Below are 16,422 nucleotides of genomic sequence, written 5' to 3'. Positions count from 1 at the left end.
TATATATATATTGCATTAAAGGGATGGTCTAGGCTGACGATATCCATAAATAGAGTAAAATTCACAAAGCAAAATGTTGGAAATTTGATCAAAATCGGATAACAAATAACGAAGTCATTGATTTTTTAAGATTTGCATTATTGCAGTCTAGGCGTGTCTATGTGAATATTTATTAGGTGGGCTGCTGATGTCATATCCCCAGTTGTTCTATTGTATTTTATTAGATGAAAAGTATTTAGGTTTATTTAAAGGAGAATGACACCATCGGAACAAGATGGCTTGTGTGCAAACAGAAAAATCAAAGAAACAGATCAACGAAAGTTTGAGAAAAATCGGACAAATAATGAGAAAGTTATGAGCATTTGAATATTGCGATCACTAATGCTATGGAGATAGCAAATTGGCAATGCGATAAAAATGCGTGATGTCACTTGTGAACAACTCTCCCCATTACTTTAGTATATATTTCACTTGAATTGCCTCTTTTATCACATCTATAAATCATGTGTTCTTTCTACATGAGGGCATGTAATACATATTTTTTAAGAATACATCATGGATAAAGAGTTTGTATCATCATAAGAAAAAGCAAAAAGAGACATTTTGAGGGTATTTTATAGTCCATCAAAGGGAAAGTTGTTCATCAGTGACATCACACATCGTTGTCGCATCGCCAATGTGGTGATCTCCATAGCATTAGTGATTGCAATGTTCAAATGCTCATAACTTTCTCACTATTTGTCCGATTTTTCTCAAACTTTCTTTATTCTTATTCTTTGATTTTTCTGTTTCTACACAAGCATATTTGTTCCAAAGATTTCATTCCCCTTTAAAATTGTTCTACCAAGAATTGAAAAACTTGGATTGGCCTGATTAAGTGCATTCGTTATTTATTGCCGCAACCTATTTCATCATAAAGGAGACACATCATTTACACATGTCATGAAAAAATGAAACATATGATTTCATGTAATAAGATAAGGAAAAGGAAAGTGGGGACATCATCAGCCCATCTAACGAATATTCATGACGATGTGCATATACTGTTTTCACAACATATTAATAAATTACTTCGTTATTTGTTATCTGATTTTGATGAAATGCTTTGAGAATTTCACTCTATTTATTCAAATATTAATATTTTCAGCCCGGACCATCCCTTTTATCCGTGGTAAAAAAAATCTTATATATAGTTTCACGTATTTTGGTTTAAGTGATAACAAGCAAATCCAGTTAATGCTTTTTTGCAAGTCAAATATTTATTAAAGGTCAAGCCAACCCCAGAAAAATATTGATTTGAATAAATATAGAAAAATCAAACTTGCATAATGCTGAGAATTAAAAAAGTTATGACATTTTAAAGTTTCGCTTATTTTTTTTCACAAAACAGTCATGTGCACAAATGGGTGATATTCAAATAGAAAATCCCCTATTTCATATCAGTCTCATCGTTTGCATACTGACCAGGATGTGCATATATACTTCACCGTGACTTCTCTGGCGCCGAATCAGCCATGACTCCCCCCGGGACTCCCCTCCCCCTTTCCGTTTTCTCCATGCGGTAAATAAAAAAATAACCATTTTGCATAATCCTTCTTTTTGTTACTTACAAATAGCCAATAGGCCCTATCCATTGTTTAATTTGGACTTTGTATTGAAGGGAAATTTACTATGTTGACATTTTGAGAACACAACCCTAGTCAAGTCATACTGCATAGACGATAAAAATTTGATATGATGTTTCATTAGTATCATCCGATGCCCGGTATCCTGTCATAGAGGACGTGTGTCTTATGATACGCCTACCTTTAATTTATAAAGGAATATATTGTTATCCAGGAAGCTCTTTTGAGGGTAGAATGCGTTTGATCGAAAGCTTGATCTAATATTCTTTGGGATTATACTGACCTTTGTACTATAGTTCTGTGTGAGAAACGGGTTCGGTTGAAACGTCTAGAAACAACTGAGCAATGGCCTCGTTGTCACGGCTCGTGCGCTCCCTGTCCGCTGAACCATATATAGCTAGTGTCGTGACAGCTCCGTATTCTACAGCATCCACCTCTTCGCAGCGAAAGGCGGTGAAATCGCACGGACCTGGAACGGGAGCTCCGCGTTCGGAACGCCGTGTAAGATTCCAGTCACAGTGAGTATATGATACTGTTTGATTGCATAAAGGTTCCATGTTTAATTTGACTGCATTTACTTTTAAAAGAGACTAGGTAACTTGTAGTTCATAACTGACCCAGTCATATATTGTGGAAAGTTATGCACGATGGCATGGCTGGTAAAAGGGATATATTTCTAACCCGAATTATATATCACCGAAACACTTGATCAGATTAGCTGAAACGAATAGTCTAAAATCGCATACTTGAATTCGGGTTAGCAAGTCATTGTGTAGTGCACGTTCTCTATACAATCCGAGTGAATGCGTTGTTGTGAAGGGGTGGGGCGGAGGCCGGGGGGGGGGGGTACTAGCTATTTTTACAATCAAGTATCTGTCAGCTGATGCTACCCTTAAAAAGTATATTTTCAAGGGGTGTGTATATACTTGACACATCTTCAGCAACGCCCCCTTCCGATCCCGTACGTTGTTGACTTTTTTTAATAAAATGAAGCAAACAAATGAACCATAAGCAATTCGAACTGTCTATATACCCTTTTCGCAGATAGTCTCGGTTGGAAAAATGAACCATGATAAGTTGAATAGAAAGAGTACACGAACAAGTAGTTGTATTTAAAGGTCAAGTCCACCTCAGAAAAATGTTGATTTGAATCAATAGAGAAAAATCAGACAAGCACAATGCTGAAGATTTCATCAAAATCGGATGTAAAATAAGAAAGTTATGACATTTCAAAGTTTCGCTTATTTTAAACAAAATAGTTACATAAACGAGCCAGTTACATCCAAATGAGAGAGTTGATGATGTCACTCACTCACAATTTCTTTTGTTTTTTATTGTTTCAATTATACAATATTTCAATTTTTACGAATTTGACGATTGGGACCTCCTTGCCTGAAGCACAAAATGTTAAAATAATGGAATTCCACTTGTTCAGGGAGGAATGAAACTTCATTTCACATGACAATGACGAGAAAATCAAAATAAAACAAAAGTGAGTGAGGGACATTATCGACTGCATTATTCGCATTTCACTGAGTTGTGCATATCACTGCTTTCAAGCAATTAAAATGTCAGCTTTCTTATTATACATCCGATTTTGATTAAATTTTCAGCGTTGTACTAGCTTGATTTGTATCTATTTATTTAAATCAACTTTTTTGTGGGGTGGACTTGACCTTTAATGAACAACAAATATTTCAGATCAGTTATAAGCCTATATATTTACCGTGAAGCAATGGATGTGATACCAATACACATAAGCTCACGCTTCGCGCTCGCATTTTATTTGTTTAGTTACCGTCATAAGTAGACTGTTCATGATAAGTACAAAGGGCCCTTCAATCGAGCCTTTCTTCTTAGTATATCATTGATTTCAGCTTGCGCTTCGCGCTCACGTTATTTGTTTGCTTAAAATACATCTTGTTCGAGAAGGTGTATACATTGTTATACCCCTTTAACACGCCCCATACACACACCCACACACGCATATGATATTTTTTTCACTTTGACTGGTTTGAAAGGTTTACTCGAAGCGCCAGGATGGCGGAAATCGAGCACGCTGGTACCATGATGACGTCATCAAGGGAGTCGGAAAAGGAATTCCTCAGGAAAGTCTTTGAGCTGATTCTGAAAGAAGGAGTGGAAAAGCAACTGAATGGCGATTGTAAAGGTATGTTAGAGCCCCGTCTTATACCAAAGACTGATCCTATATATCCACCACAACTATGGAAAGCTAGCAACGCCAACATCTATATGTGGAGCGTTGTGACTCAGTGGATTAGTCTTCGGACTTTGAAACAGAGGGTCGTGGGTTCGAATCCCAGCCATGGCGTAATTTCCTTCAGCAAGAAACTGATCCACAATGTGCTGCACTCAACCCAGGTGAGGTAAATGGGTACCGGTAGGAAGTAATTCCTTAAGAAGCTGTGTGCGCTATGAACGCCTAGCTTAGCCGGGTAATATAGGAGCGCCTTGAGCACCTAACAAGGTGGAAATGTGCGCAATATAAATATCCTATATTATTATTATTATATCATGCACATGATTGTATATATTATAGAGTGCGTGTTTGTTCAAAATTATGATATTCTCATACATTCACTGCTTTCTTGACAACCAGTGTGCTCCGTTTAGAAAGGATATCGCGCAAATTTCAAGTCGAAAAACTATGGCAATGAAGGATTACTATATATCATAGTCGATGTTAATGGGATCAATCACAACTCTTTGATACAAAGAGTTGTGATTGATCCCATTAACATCGACTCTGATATTTTTATTCATTTTTTTTACAGCAATCAATCTGTGCCCTCTTTTTTCCATCAAAATGTTGATGTTTAGAAAGGATATCGCGCAAATTTCAAGTCGAAAAACTATGGCAATGAAGGATTACTATATATCATAGTCGATGTTAATGGGATCAATCACAACTCTTTGATACAAAGAGTTGTGATTGATCCCATTAACATCGACTATGATATTTTTATTCATTTTTTTTTACAGCAATCAATCTGTGCCCTCTTTTTTCCATCAAAATGTTGATTTTCTATTGCTTTTTCATAATATTTCGACCCCGATGTACTACAAAAGTCGTACTGCTTGCATGGTAATAACCCCTATTCTAATCTCTTTTTCGTCTTGGTCAATCATTTTAAAATATGTAATCCTGACAACTTTATGGGATAGCAATTCTAAATATTCGCAAGCGAGCGAGCGAATTTTTACAGATAAAAATGCATTTTTTTATAATCAATGTTTGCATATAATTAGCAATCTTATTGCATTCAATTTGGTGGGGGTCCAATGAACCCAGCCCCTCTTCCATCTACGTGTACGCCAGTTTTTTGGTTAATATTTTTTTACAGACTTCTCTTGATTTCTGTTGTCTTGTTTTTCATTTGTTCTTGACACAAGTTGTGAATTTCAAGCATCCCGATGAACTATTCAAAACGTTCGACTTCAAGATCCGAGATGACCCGGAGACGACTGAACGGCTTTTAGAACTTTGTCAAGATACATATAACTACAGTGTGAAAACGGGTAAGAATACGCATGTTATTTTTTTTTAAACAAGTGCACACCAAGTCACCAATAATGCACATAGCATTTCTATTTATTTGAAAGCAAGATAAAAGAGCATTGTACATAGAGCATCATAGAGCTTTAGGTGCCGCGGCCGGGGATCGAACCCCGGACTTTACATGTATAGCCAGGCTCCTTAGACCACTCGGCCACGGCACCTCCATAATGAAGTCGATAGCGGATATCGTTTTTGTTTTGTTATCGTGTAGGGCTACTACATTTTTATTTCGATTTGTTTTTTATTTCATTTTTAGTGATTTTTTTTTTATTGTTGTCAGATTTTTGAACTTTTAAAACATGATGGTCAAGTCTACTATTTAAAAGATCAAGCATATGCCCATTGATTGAATCCAAATTTGCAATTGATTTGCGTTCACTGACAACTCAACTTTCTTGCAACGCCCATTAATACGAAAACCATGAATAGACTTGAATTAGTTTTGATACATGATATGCATGATATGCAGGTGAACTTAAGTTTCTGATAACGCACTGTCCCTCTCTTCAGTTCCTCTATCGAGTTTTTAGTGGCTATTCACCAACTTGGTTCAATTCTATGTCAGAATTGATTTTTTTTTAATTCTCGAACCTTATCCTTGATCTTTGCGTGCCACCCAAACACAGGTCATCCACAATTCTTCAACACAAACTTTAACGGTCAGGATACGTTTGGTCTGGCTGGAGCCATGATCTCAGACTCGCTCAATACATCTCAGTAAGGTTGAAAATGAATAGATAAATATTCTTGTTTTTCTAACAATCTTTCTTACTTTATTTATTTATTTCCTTCCTTCCCTCCTCCCTCTCTCCTTCCTTCCCTTCTTTCTTTCTTTTTGGCCACATAAAATGTTCTTTTGTTATTATTTCTTTTAATCATATATTTTGTTATTATTTCTTTTAATCATATATCTTATCCAGTGAAATCAATTATAATCATGTGGGCTGGGGCTGTCCATGGAGGATGACTGATTTTTTACTGGGGTGCTGAGCAATGTTACAGCCCCCCCCCCCCCCGTGACAAGAGATAATACTCCAGGGGAGGTGGTAGGTACGATGAACGAACAAAGTGGATATAAGATGGTGGTTCAATCTATATCATTATTGATATTGGAAGTCACAAATTTTAATTCTACCACGCCTCGCTTCAAATCGAAGTTAGTTGATCTTCTGTTTGAATTCATCTGCTTTCCAGGTATACCTTTGACAATGCTCCTGTCTTCACATTAATGGAACACGAGGTGTTAGGAAAAATCAGGGATCTTTGTGGGTTTGAGTCTGGAGACGGAATACTCACTCCAGGTAAGCTCCCCCCCCCCTCCTCTCATCTTTATGAATAATTCCGTATTAGGGGAAGAGGGGGCCTACCCCTTTCGCACTTTTAGGTGGTCAAAAATGAAGGGGAAAAAATGAATCCTTAGACGTTAAACATGCTGAACAACCAATTAATCACCGAACATTGAAAGATATATACAACATGTACAATGAGCGCGATTATAGAGCTTGATACCCCTTAGATATATCATGGTGATAATAGAACTGAAAACGGCAGAAGTGAAGACATACAGGTGTTTTTCATCTCGTTGTCACATAAGGTCATTGGGCAATTAATCGTTTATTTCCTTCTAACAGTTTTCTTGCATGTTTTAGTGCACTCCTATTTTAATGTATATTGTCATTCATTTCTTTATCTATCTACATGTATTTATTTATTCATTCATTCATTCATTCATTCATTTATTCATTCATTCATTCATTCATTCATATATCTATTATTTGTTTCTTTGTGTATATATTCATTCATCCATTCATTTATATTATTTTGATTTTTTTTAGGTTTGTATTTGCCAGAACAAACAAAATTGATCCCTTGTGAGTTCCTCATCCCTCACCCCGCTCCAATTATAAGTCAAGGATTCAATTACTGAACATATTATTTTGATTTCTTCTTCTCGTGTTCGGTTTGTCAGGCGGTACGCTTGCAAACCTCTTCGCAGTTAATCTTGCCAGATATCGAATCAACCCTAACTTCAGAAAACAAGGAATATACGGCTCACAACCCATGAAGATATTTGTATCAGATCAGGTATGAGCTGTCTTTGTTTATTTGTTTGTTTTTGTTTATTTTTTATTATTTAAATCATTCTTATCTATCTATATTGTATTACTCACATACATGTAAAACGTGTAAATGAATGGTCTTGTTGATTGCACATGAATATACAATTATGTAGTAGCCAGTGTATGGGTGTCTTCGATTTTTTTCTGCTTTATTTATGACGTTGGTAAATATATACTTTACACTTTGGAAAATTAGGGGCTTTAAGAATAAGTTCTCAACCTTATGTACAAGCTGACGAATTTCTGAAGGCTAGTTATTTAGTATGCAATGGATTAAATGCACACCAAGAAGCATCGTTAAAGTGATGACATACCCCAGTCTCTATCTTTAACACGACAGGAGATCAAATAACAAAATATCACAATTTATTGCGAATATGATCAATCTGCAAAGTCCATATATATATATGTAATTGGTGTTTTTTTTTTCATGACAGTGGTTATGTATTGTTCAATATTATTTGTAACCCCAACTTACTTGCCTATTTTCTGAGCTTAGGGGGGAAGGGGCGGGGTCAAAGATGTCGGCCGCGAATCGCACGATTGTGACAAATATTTGCACTCAGTGATCTACGCCGTTGCACGAAATTTTCGTGCAACGGAGTTATCGCAAAAATTGTCGGGGGGGGGGGACTCCCTGGTAAGTTAAGGTTAATGTTATTGTAATGTTTTGTTATTAATATTATCATTATTATTATTATTATTATTTTCATTATTATTAATAATATTATTATTTAGTAGTAGTAATAGTAGTAGTAGTAGTAGCAGCAGCAGCAGCAGCAGCAGTAGTAGTAGTAGTAGTAGTAGTAGTAGTAGTAGTAGTAGTAGTAGTAGTAGTAGTAGTAGAAGTAGTATTGTCGTTATTATTATCGTTATTATTATTATTCATTTATATATGTACTTTTTTATGTATTTATTTAGTTATTTAGTTAGTCAGATAATGAGTTAATTAATTAGTTAGTTAATTAGATAATAGTTAGTTAGATAGTTAGTTAATTAGTTAGTAAGTTGGTTAGTTAATTAGTTAGTTAGTTATTAGTTAGTTATTAATTTGTTTATTCATTTAGGTATTGTGTTTTTATTCCATTTATTTATTTAAATTGCTGTCTACGTCCCTTTTCAACAAACTTCACCCAATTTCCCCCCCCCCCCCATAATAGAGCCACTACTCATTCGTGAAGGGTGCCGTTTTCATGGGCATTGGAACGGATAACCTGGTAGTTATACCAACAGATGACAGGTTTGTGAAAGCTTATTTTCAAAAGTCTATGGTTGAGTGTCATTCCAGCCCCCACCCCAATCCCTTCCATAAAATTGACAGGACGAGCCAGTGCCATAATGTAATATCGAAATTGGCAGGGAAAGACATAAGGAGAATGTTGAAAAAAAATAAGTAAGTAAAGAGAGACTTTTTTTCAAAAGAACGTGGGGCAAATATATGAAATTGCAAGGGGGAAATGCCAGAAAGGGCAAATAAAAGACAGAAAACTAATTTGCAGAAGAAGGCTAGAGAAACACTGAAATCTTAATGATCAGTAAATGTTACTAACAAGTAGGCCTGCTATTGTCTGTGATTAGCATTTGTGTTTTCTGTTCAAAAATGACAGGCAGTAAAGATATTGTTGTTGTTGTTTTTTTTCTTTTATAGGGGTAAGATGATTCCTGAGAAACTGGAAGAAGCCATAATATCCGTTAAGGAACAGGTATGGAACAAATCTTAACGAACTCTGCTGATGAATAGATTTTTCTCCTCCACCTCCCTCTCCTTCTTTTTCTTCTTCTTATTCTTCACTTCTTATTCTTCCTTTTCTTCTTCTTCTTGGCCTATCCGTTTAATAAGCTATACTTATATCCCATTGTTTACTCCTGCGGCAAATATAGTATTAGATCCTATTTTTCGTGTAAAATCTGCTCATTAACTCCAAACTTTTCAACCAAACCTCCGGGCTGTCAGTGTTGTGCGCAATGCCGACTCGCCGAGGCCATTTAAGGCCTGACTGATCAAGGGCACATACTTCAGACCAGAAACCCAAAGGTCAAGGTCTTCAGAAGTCAGCGGACTTGACCTCCTAGGTAAAGACTAGGGTCTTAGGGACTCCAATGTCAAGGCCAGCATGACCAAGGACTAGTGAGACATGGCAGAGGGAACGACAAGGCCAAGGTCACATTATTCTTGATCGAGGTCAAGGCCATTATCATCAGGGACCGAAACACAATAAATTAAACTTGTCCAAAACATGGTTTAGTTTATGTACTTGATACATTCGGATTTCTGAAATATTTCATGGCTCCATCCGAGGCCCTATCCTGTACCAAAGGCCAAGGGTCAAATTGAGGCTAATGACTTCTGCTAGGACCCCAAGATTTTCAGGACTAGACACCCGAGAGCAAGGAAAAGGGACAAGGCCGGCCAAGAGGAGCGCAATCCTGCTTACTTACCATAATCTTTCCAGCGCTAACCAATAGACCCTGTGGCCAAACTTAATTCGAATCTTGATATCAATTACCCTAAACCCAGTTATCACTTCATCTGATTTGAAAATATCAGAAAGTATCTGAAATCAATGCTTTGGTATATGTCTTCAGAACTATTTGACTGACCGAATGGCGGGTCACCGAGGTAGATATTTTTTCTTGTCTAATATTGAGCTCATTTTTTTAATGCTGTTGTAAGCCCAAATGGGTAGACCAAACAATGTCATTTGATACCCTGTGAAACAATTATTAATCCATCTTATTTCAATTGTCTAGGGCCACATTCCATTGATGGTGGTAGCAACATGCGGTTCAACGGTCCTCGCGTGCTACGATCCACTTGAAGCCATGGCAGACATCTGCCAAAGACACGGGGACATCTGGCTACATGTGGATGCTGCGTGGGGTGGAGGAGCCTTGATGACCCGGAAGTACAAACATCTGATCAAAGGGATCCATCGGGTCAATTCGATGACTTGGTGTCTCCACAAGATGATGGGTGTGCCTTTCCAGTGCACGTCTTTTGTCACTAATGGCAATGTAAGAGTTTTTCTGTTATATGTGATTATCCTTCAAAAGATTACAATGTCATTATAAGAATGAGAACCTTCACCCCCTCCCCCCTCTTTCTTCAACATCTCTTACTCTCTCTCTCGCTTCGAGTTCAACCGCGGCACTTCAGGTTTTACAAGCCTACTTTTGTTGGAAGTGTTCGAGAAGACAATGCCGTATAAACACAAGCTCGTATCTTATTTTATCACTGTAAAAACTGTGGTGTTAAAACTGACACCAGTTGGTGTTAATAGAGGATCACACCCTGAGGTGTTAAAGTTACACCCTAGAGATTGAACACAACACCAAAGAGTGTACATGAAACATCCAAAGGTGTTGTAATAACACCTATAGGTGTAAAACTAACACCACCAATTTAACACCGGTGTAAAATAACTGGTGTGGTCCTCTATGTACACCGGTTAACACCACAGTTTTTGCTGTGATCATGTTGATGATGGAATTCAAGAAGAGAAACTCAATAGATACAAAATTATTCAAATAAACTTCGAATAAATGGATTATTATTGTCGACTTTTCATGCAGTTTCAAAAGGTAAAATGATTTTTTTTCAATAATTATGATTCTCTACTTTTTTTAAAACTCTCCCACCACTTCTCCCATCCAGACCTGCGTAATAAAAGAAAAGTTTTAATGAAGGCCCCCCCCCCCCCCCACTAGCTCCATGTAATTCAGACTCCTTGAATATTTTGCTTGTGAATGAACTTGTCTTTTGCATTTCATACTCCAAAGTGTTTGTGTTTTGATGCCATTACTATCTTATATCTATTTTAAATGCTTGTATTAAAAGAATTCTTGTAAATTTTTATTTCAAAATCATTAAAAAAACACGGTGACAACCGCCGCGTGATCTTTTCACTTGCAGAAAGACCTAATGACCAAATGCCACGCTGTAAATGCCGAGTATCTGTTCCAGCCTGACAAATTCTATGATGTCTCTTATGACACCGGTGATAAGACCCTACAGTGTGGCAGGAAAGTGGATATCTTCAAACTATGGCTGATGTGGAAGGCAAAAGGCAACAAGGGCTTTGACGCGGAGACCACTCACAAATTCGATATGGCCAGGTAGTATATATCTTTTCTCGTGTGTGGGTTGTCAGTGTTCTTGTTTGTTTGTTTGTTGTTGGTGCGGGGGCGGCATTGAGCAATTGTAATAATGTCGTGAAATTAATGGAATTTTATTACGGAAAGGTCCCAACAAAACATGGAATTCAGAGACTCCTCAAATAACAGGGGCGGATCCAGCTTTCGCCAATAGGGGGGACCGAAAAATATTTTCATCCACATGTTTCTCGATGGGCCGCTATAATTTTTTTTTGGGGGGTGAGGGGGTAGTTCTAACTTCAGACTGAAGTTTTAGTTTTTATTGCTATAAACAAGATGAATTATAAACAAGATGTATATCTTATGTGCTTAGACCTGAAGATTCTGAGCAGTTTTTACATTCATGAAGAAGGATAAGTATCAAACTAAACAATGCGAGCGCCAATTCACCAAGTATCACCAATTAAATAATGAGTGTGCGAAGCGCGAGCTCAAAATTTTGTATATTCCAACCTGAAAACTGGACAGTCTACTTAGCACGTTGTTATAAAGAACAAGCTGTACCTTAAACAATTAAATGCGAGCGCGAAGCACGAGCTTAAATTTTTACTGACATGATAAAATATCACTTTGGGAAATATTGGTAAGAACTGTTGTGTAAATCAAACAAAGTAATGAAAGCTTGATGTGCGAGCTAAAAAATTGTGTATTATTATTTCAGATCCAATCGTTACTTGGGACAAAATCTATATGATTCCTTTTAAGTGTATTTTTTCAACAAAGCTTAGATATTTTCAATACAAAATTTTTCATAATATTCTTGGCGTTAACAAGTACTTGAAAACTGTTGGTATATCACATTCTGATTTATGTTCCTTTTGTTCAGCACACGCGGAAACTATTGCTCATTTATTTTGGGAATGTCCCCTTACTCGTCGATTTTTAGATGATTTTGAAAAATACACTCTTAAAAGTGAAATAAAATTATCTTTCAATGACTTTGTATTTGGCATACCAGTTGGAAATTCTTCTTTTAATTTTGATATCTTATATGCCAAATATTATATCTTTTCAACTAAATGTTTAAAAGGAAACTTATCATTCTCATCATTTCAAAAGAAATTAAAGTATCAGCATGAGATAGAACGAACTATGCACATGCAACAAAATAAGTTTATTGTATATCTTGATGAATCGAGGCACATCGAGCTTATCTAAATTATGGATATATATGATATTGAATTTGATGTATCACATACATTTTGCATTTGTTTATATGCGTTGTGGAGAAATATTGAATAAAGACTTTCTTTGAAAAAGAAAAAAAAATATTGTGTACAAATTGATTTCAGATCTGGATATATTAAGTGCCATTTAATCCTCTTGAATGAGATTCATTACACAGGCAATGCGAGCGCGAAGCGTGAGCGAATTTTTTTTTTATAAATTATGTTTTCCCATTCTTCCTCTATACCGTTCTATTGTCTCGCCTTTTTCCTCACAGTGATGTCTATAGAGTACAATAATGTTATATTCATTGAGCCTATCTTATACAATTATGTTATGTCTGTAGTATAAATAAGCATCAACGTATAAGACAAATTGCTATTATTTTGAGAATCATGTATTTGGTGACATGAGAAGAGACGGAGATGTCAACATCGATCATTTACCCCCTTGGCAGTGGTCAAATTAATCGAAGATAAATTCACGTTCTCGAATTTCTTTCACTGAACAGAAACCTAGCAGAACTCATCAAAAATACCGAGGGATTTCAACTTGTTCAAGAGGCAAGTATTTATTGAAAATTGTAAGATATTCAAAAAAGAGTACATGATCACTACAACAGTAAATGGACAATTTACATGAAAAGTGTGATGATTTGGTAACATGAATAGTGCAAGCACTCCCGCTTTTTTCCCCTTTTTTTTGGTACAACGGATTTCCTGTCAACTCCTGCCCTGACCCCCTTCTAGGCTTTCTATCAATCTGACACGCAATTACAACATTTCATAAACTATATGATATGCAGTTGATAATTAGAACGACATATTTAAAGTACCTGATGATTATTACTACATTATGAATGATTTTGCCCTGTAAACTGATTTATAATCGAGAGTCAGTTTCTGTATCTGATGGTCCGTTGACGTACAATCACCAGCATCTGGTTGTCGCGTACGTTTCTGACAGCATGTAGCATTTTTTCCATTTTCTTTTTTTTCGTTTTGTTTAATTTGTGACTCTGTTTATTGTTAAAAATGTAAATTTATTAATGTTTTTTGTGAAAATTATTAATTTTGTTTTATTGTAATCCTATGTTTGAATTTGAAATCAGTGAATTAAAGTGTAGCAAACCGAGGAGTGGGCGTATCCCTCTCGCATTTCAATAACAATCCCCACCCATAGGAGAACTTCGTCAACCACCTGCACCTCCCCATCCCCAGGGGAGCCCATAAACTCAAGAAATCGCTTTAATCGGATCGCCGATGACTGATCTTGTTTTTATCAAATAAGAAGAAAAATGTTTCCCTTCTCGTTTTAGCCTGAATGTACAAATGTGGGTTTCTGGTACATTCCTCCATGTCTCAGAGGTCAGGAACAAAATGAAGATTACTTCCGGCGTCTGAGCAAGGTAAAGAAATGTTACCGGTATATAAGACCAAGTACTCAATCACTTGGTCCATTTCTCATTCAGTCATGCACACATTTTCTAATCTTCACTTCGTCTGCTTATTGGAAGTTCACCCTGACGAAAAGTTTGTCGTTGTTGAAATACCAGAAAAAATGTTGGTAAAATTTTGAGAAAAAATATTAATCAAAGATCACGAAAGTTACTTGAATTTCAAGGTTTTGATTGTGACGTCATATACGAGCAGCTGCCCCATATGCATGCTATGTAATATAAATGCATAATTTCTAATTTTTCAGAGGTTCGTGGTATCTAAAAATTTCCTCGTTCAGGAGCAGGGTGAAATAACTTGTCTGTTGATATAATAAACGTACAATAAATCCCATTTTCATTTTGGGGGGAAAATTACATTTCATTGATAGTTTTAATTCACGATACAGGGGAAGCTGCTCACATATTACGTCACAAATAAAAAAAATACAATTCTAATAACTTTTTAAATACTCGATGGATTTTTTCGATTCTTCACCAATGTTTTTTATTGTTTCTTTCTGCTATATTAACAACAAACTTTTGTCGGGGTGACTATCCCTTTAATATCATTCAAAAGATATATATTTTTTTCATAAACAGTTTATCTAACCATTATAGAGCTATAAGGGTTTAAGCCAAAGTTCAAATTGGTAGAGACATTACCAAAATAGTGAAAAAATAATGATGATCATGATCATGAATCATGATGATGATGATAGTAATAATAATGATAATAATAGCATCAATAATAATTATAATAACAATGACAACAGTAATAATAATAGGCCTATATACACTCTAAAATATATTGGGTAAAAGTGCTCAATAAGGGTAATTACTGTATGTGTCTAACCAGCATTGTGCATTTCTTTTGGGTGTTTTTACTTATCCAGTGTGATAAAAATTTTGCCCATTCTAAAGTAATTGCTGCTGACTTTTTACCTTAATATTCCCCCACTGGTTGGATATATAATTACCCTCACGTTGGTTGAAATTTTATCAAATTTTTGTTTACAGTGTAGGACCTTCTAGTTTAATCCTAACCACACTGCAATTAATTCAGCTACAACTCTGCGGGGCCATTGTACCTTATTTGTTAATTTATTCATTCATTTGTTAATTTATTATTTTCAGGTTGCCCCTATCATCAAGCGAGAGATGACACTGGCGGGTTCTCTCCTCCTAACATTCCAGCCCAACGAGGCCAAGTCGCATGTCAACTTCTTCAAGGTCGGCATCGGCAGTGCGCGCGTCAAAGACGAAAACATCGCATTTATTCTGGATGAAGTCGAAAGACTGGGAAAAGATATTGAAGTATAAACTACCCTCTTAAATTCTGTAAATTCAAAATATCTTCTTACTATATCTTCTTGTGGAGCGTTGTGGCCCAGTGGATTAATCTTCTGACTTTGAAACAGAGGGTCGTGGGTTCGAATCCCAACCATGGCGTAATTTCCTTCAGCAAGAAATTTATCTACATTGTGCTGCACTCAACCCAGGTGAGGTGAATGGGTATACCCGGTAGGAAATAAATTCCTTGAATACTTTGAGCGCCAAGGCAGCCCAGCTAAAGCCGGGGTAATAATAATAGCCGGGCCCGCCGCGAGAACAGTTTTCAGAACTGAAGTGGCTTCCCTGGGTAAATATACATATTTTATCATTATAATTATTATAATCATTTTGATACTTATATATTTTTTATTGAAAACCAACAATTAATACACTGCAGCTTGTTTTATGTTTATGTATTATGACAGGGAAAGTTTTTGGTCTTGGAAAATGAGAAATCTGGTGGAGGGCGGGGGTACAAATAAACATAAATTTTGAGAATTGAATCTTTAATTTTTTGTGCTTTTATTGCTTTTTGACAAATAAAAACAGAAAATGTTCAAGTCTTGTAACTCTACACTGCAAAAACTCCGGTGTTAATTTAACACCAGCCCGGAATCTATCTGTCCTCACTCTGGGGCCCGTTTCATAAAGGACTTGCAACTGTTGTAACTTTGCCATTATGGCAACTACCACGGTAAACTTGATTCTAATTGGCTGCTGAGTCCCTGTTGACATGGTTGGCAAATTTACAACAGTTGCAAGTCATTTATGAAACAGGGCCCAGAGAAGTATTGAAGCAACACCAGTTTGAAATCAAACCGATGCTGTTTTAATACTAATTGGTGCTGTACAAACACCTATCTGGTGTTAGACCAAAACGAAATTGTGTGGGCATATATATAGATTCCGGGCACGTGTTAAATCAACACCAGAGTTTTTGCAGTGTATATCAATCTGTTTCGATGTGTACATGATGAAATTCGAATAAAGGGCCTATGTTAATTA

General features: G+C 36.3%; 1 protein-coding gene across 2 annotated transcripts; it reads left to right on the top strand.

Annotated features, from left to right (window-relative positions):
* The first annotated feature begins 1,830 nt into the window (after nt 1-1,830).
* Nucleotides 1,831-15,719, top strand: LOC121431264 (cysteine sulfinic acid decarboxylase-like). 2 transcript variants are annotated; one of them, XM_041628772.1, is made up of 13 exons: nt 1,831-2,143; nt 3,638-3,795; nt 5,040-5,165; nt 5,832-5,922; nt 6,400-6,506; nt 7,175-7,290; nt 8,486-8,565; nt 8,974-9,028; nt 10,077-10,340; nt 11,239-11,441; nt 13,159-13,210; nt 13,966-14,055; nt 15,220-15,719. In XM_041628772.1, the coding sequence occupies exons 1-13, from the start codon at nt 1,971-1,973 to the stop codon at nt 15,403-15,405; spliced, it is 1,701 nt and encodes a 566-aa protein (XP_041484706.1). In that variant the 5' UTR covers nt 1,831-1,970; the 3' UTR covers nt 15,406-15,719. The 2 variants fall into 2 exon arrangements, with proteins under 2 accessions (XP_041484706.1, XP_041484707.1); XM_041628773.1 differs by having other exon boundaries at nt 1,832-2,143; nt 3,647-3,795.
* The last annotated feature ends 703 nt before the right edge of the window (nt 15,720-16,422 follow it).

The sequence above is a fragment of the Lytechinus variegatus genome, chromosome 17 (genome assembly GCF_018143015.1).
Source record: "Lytechinus variegatus isolate NC3 chromosome 17, Lvar_3.0, whole genome shotgun sequence".
NCBI lineage: Eukaryota > Metazoa > Echinodermata > Echinoidea > Temnopleuroida > Toxopneustidae > Lytechinus > Lytechinus variegatus.
This window is presented reverse-complemented; position numbering and strand designations above follow the sequence as displayed.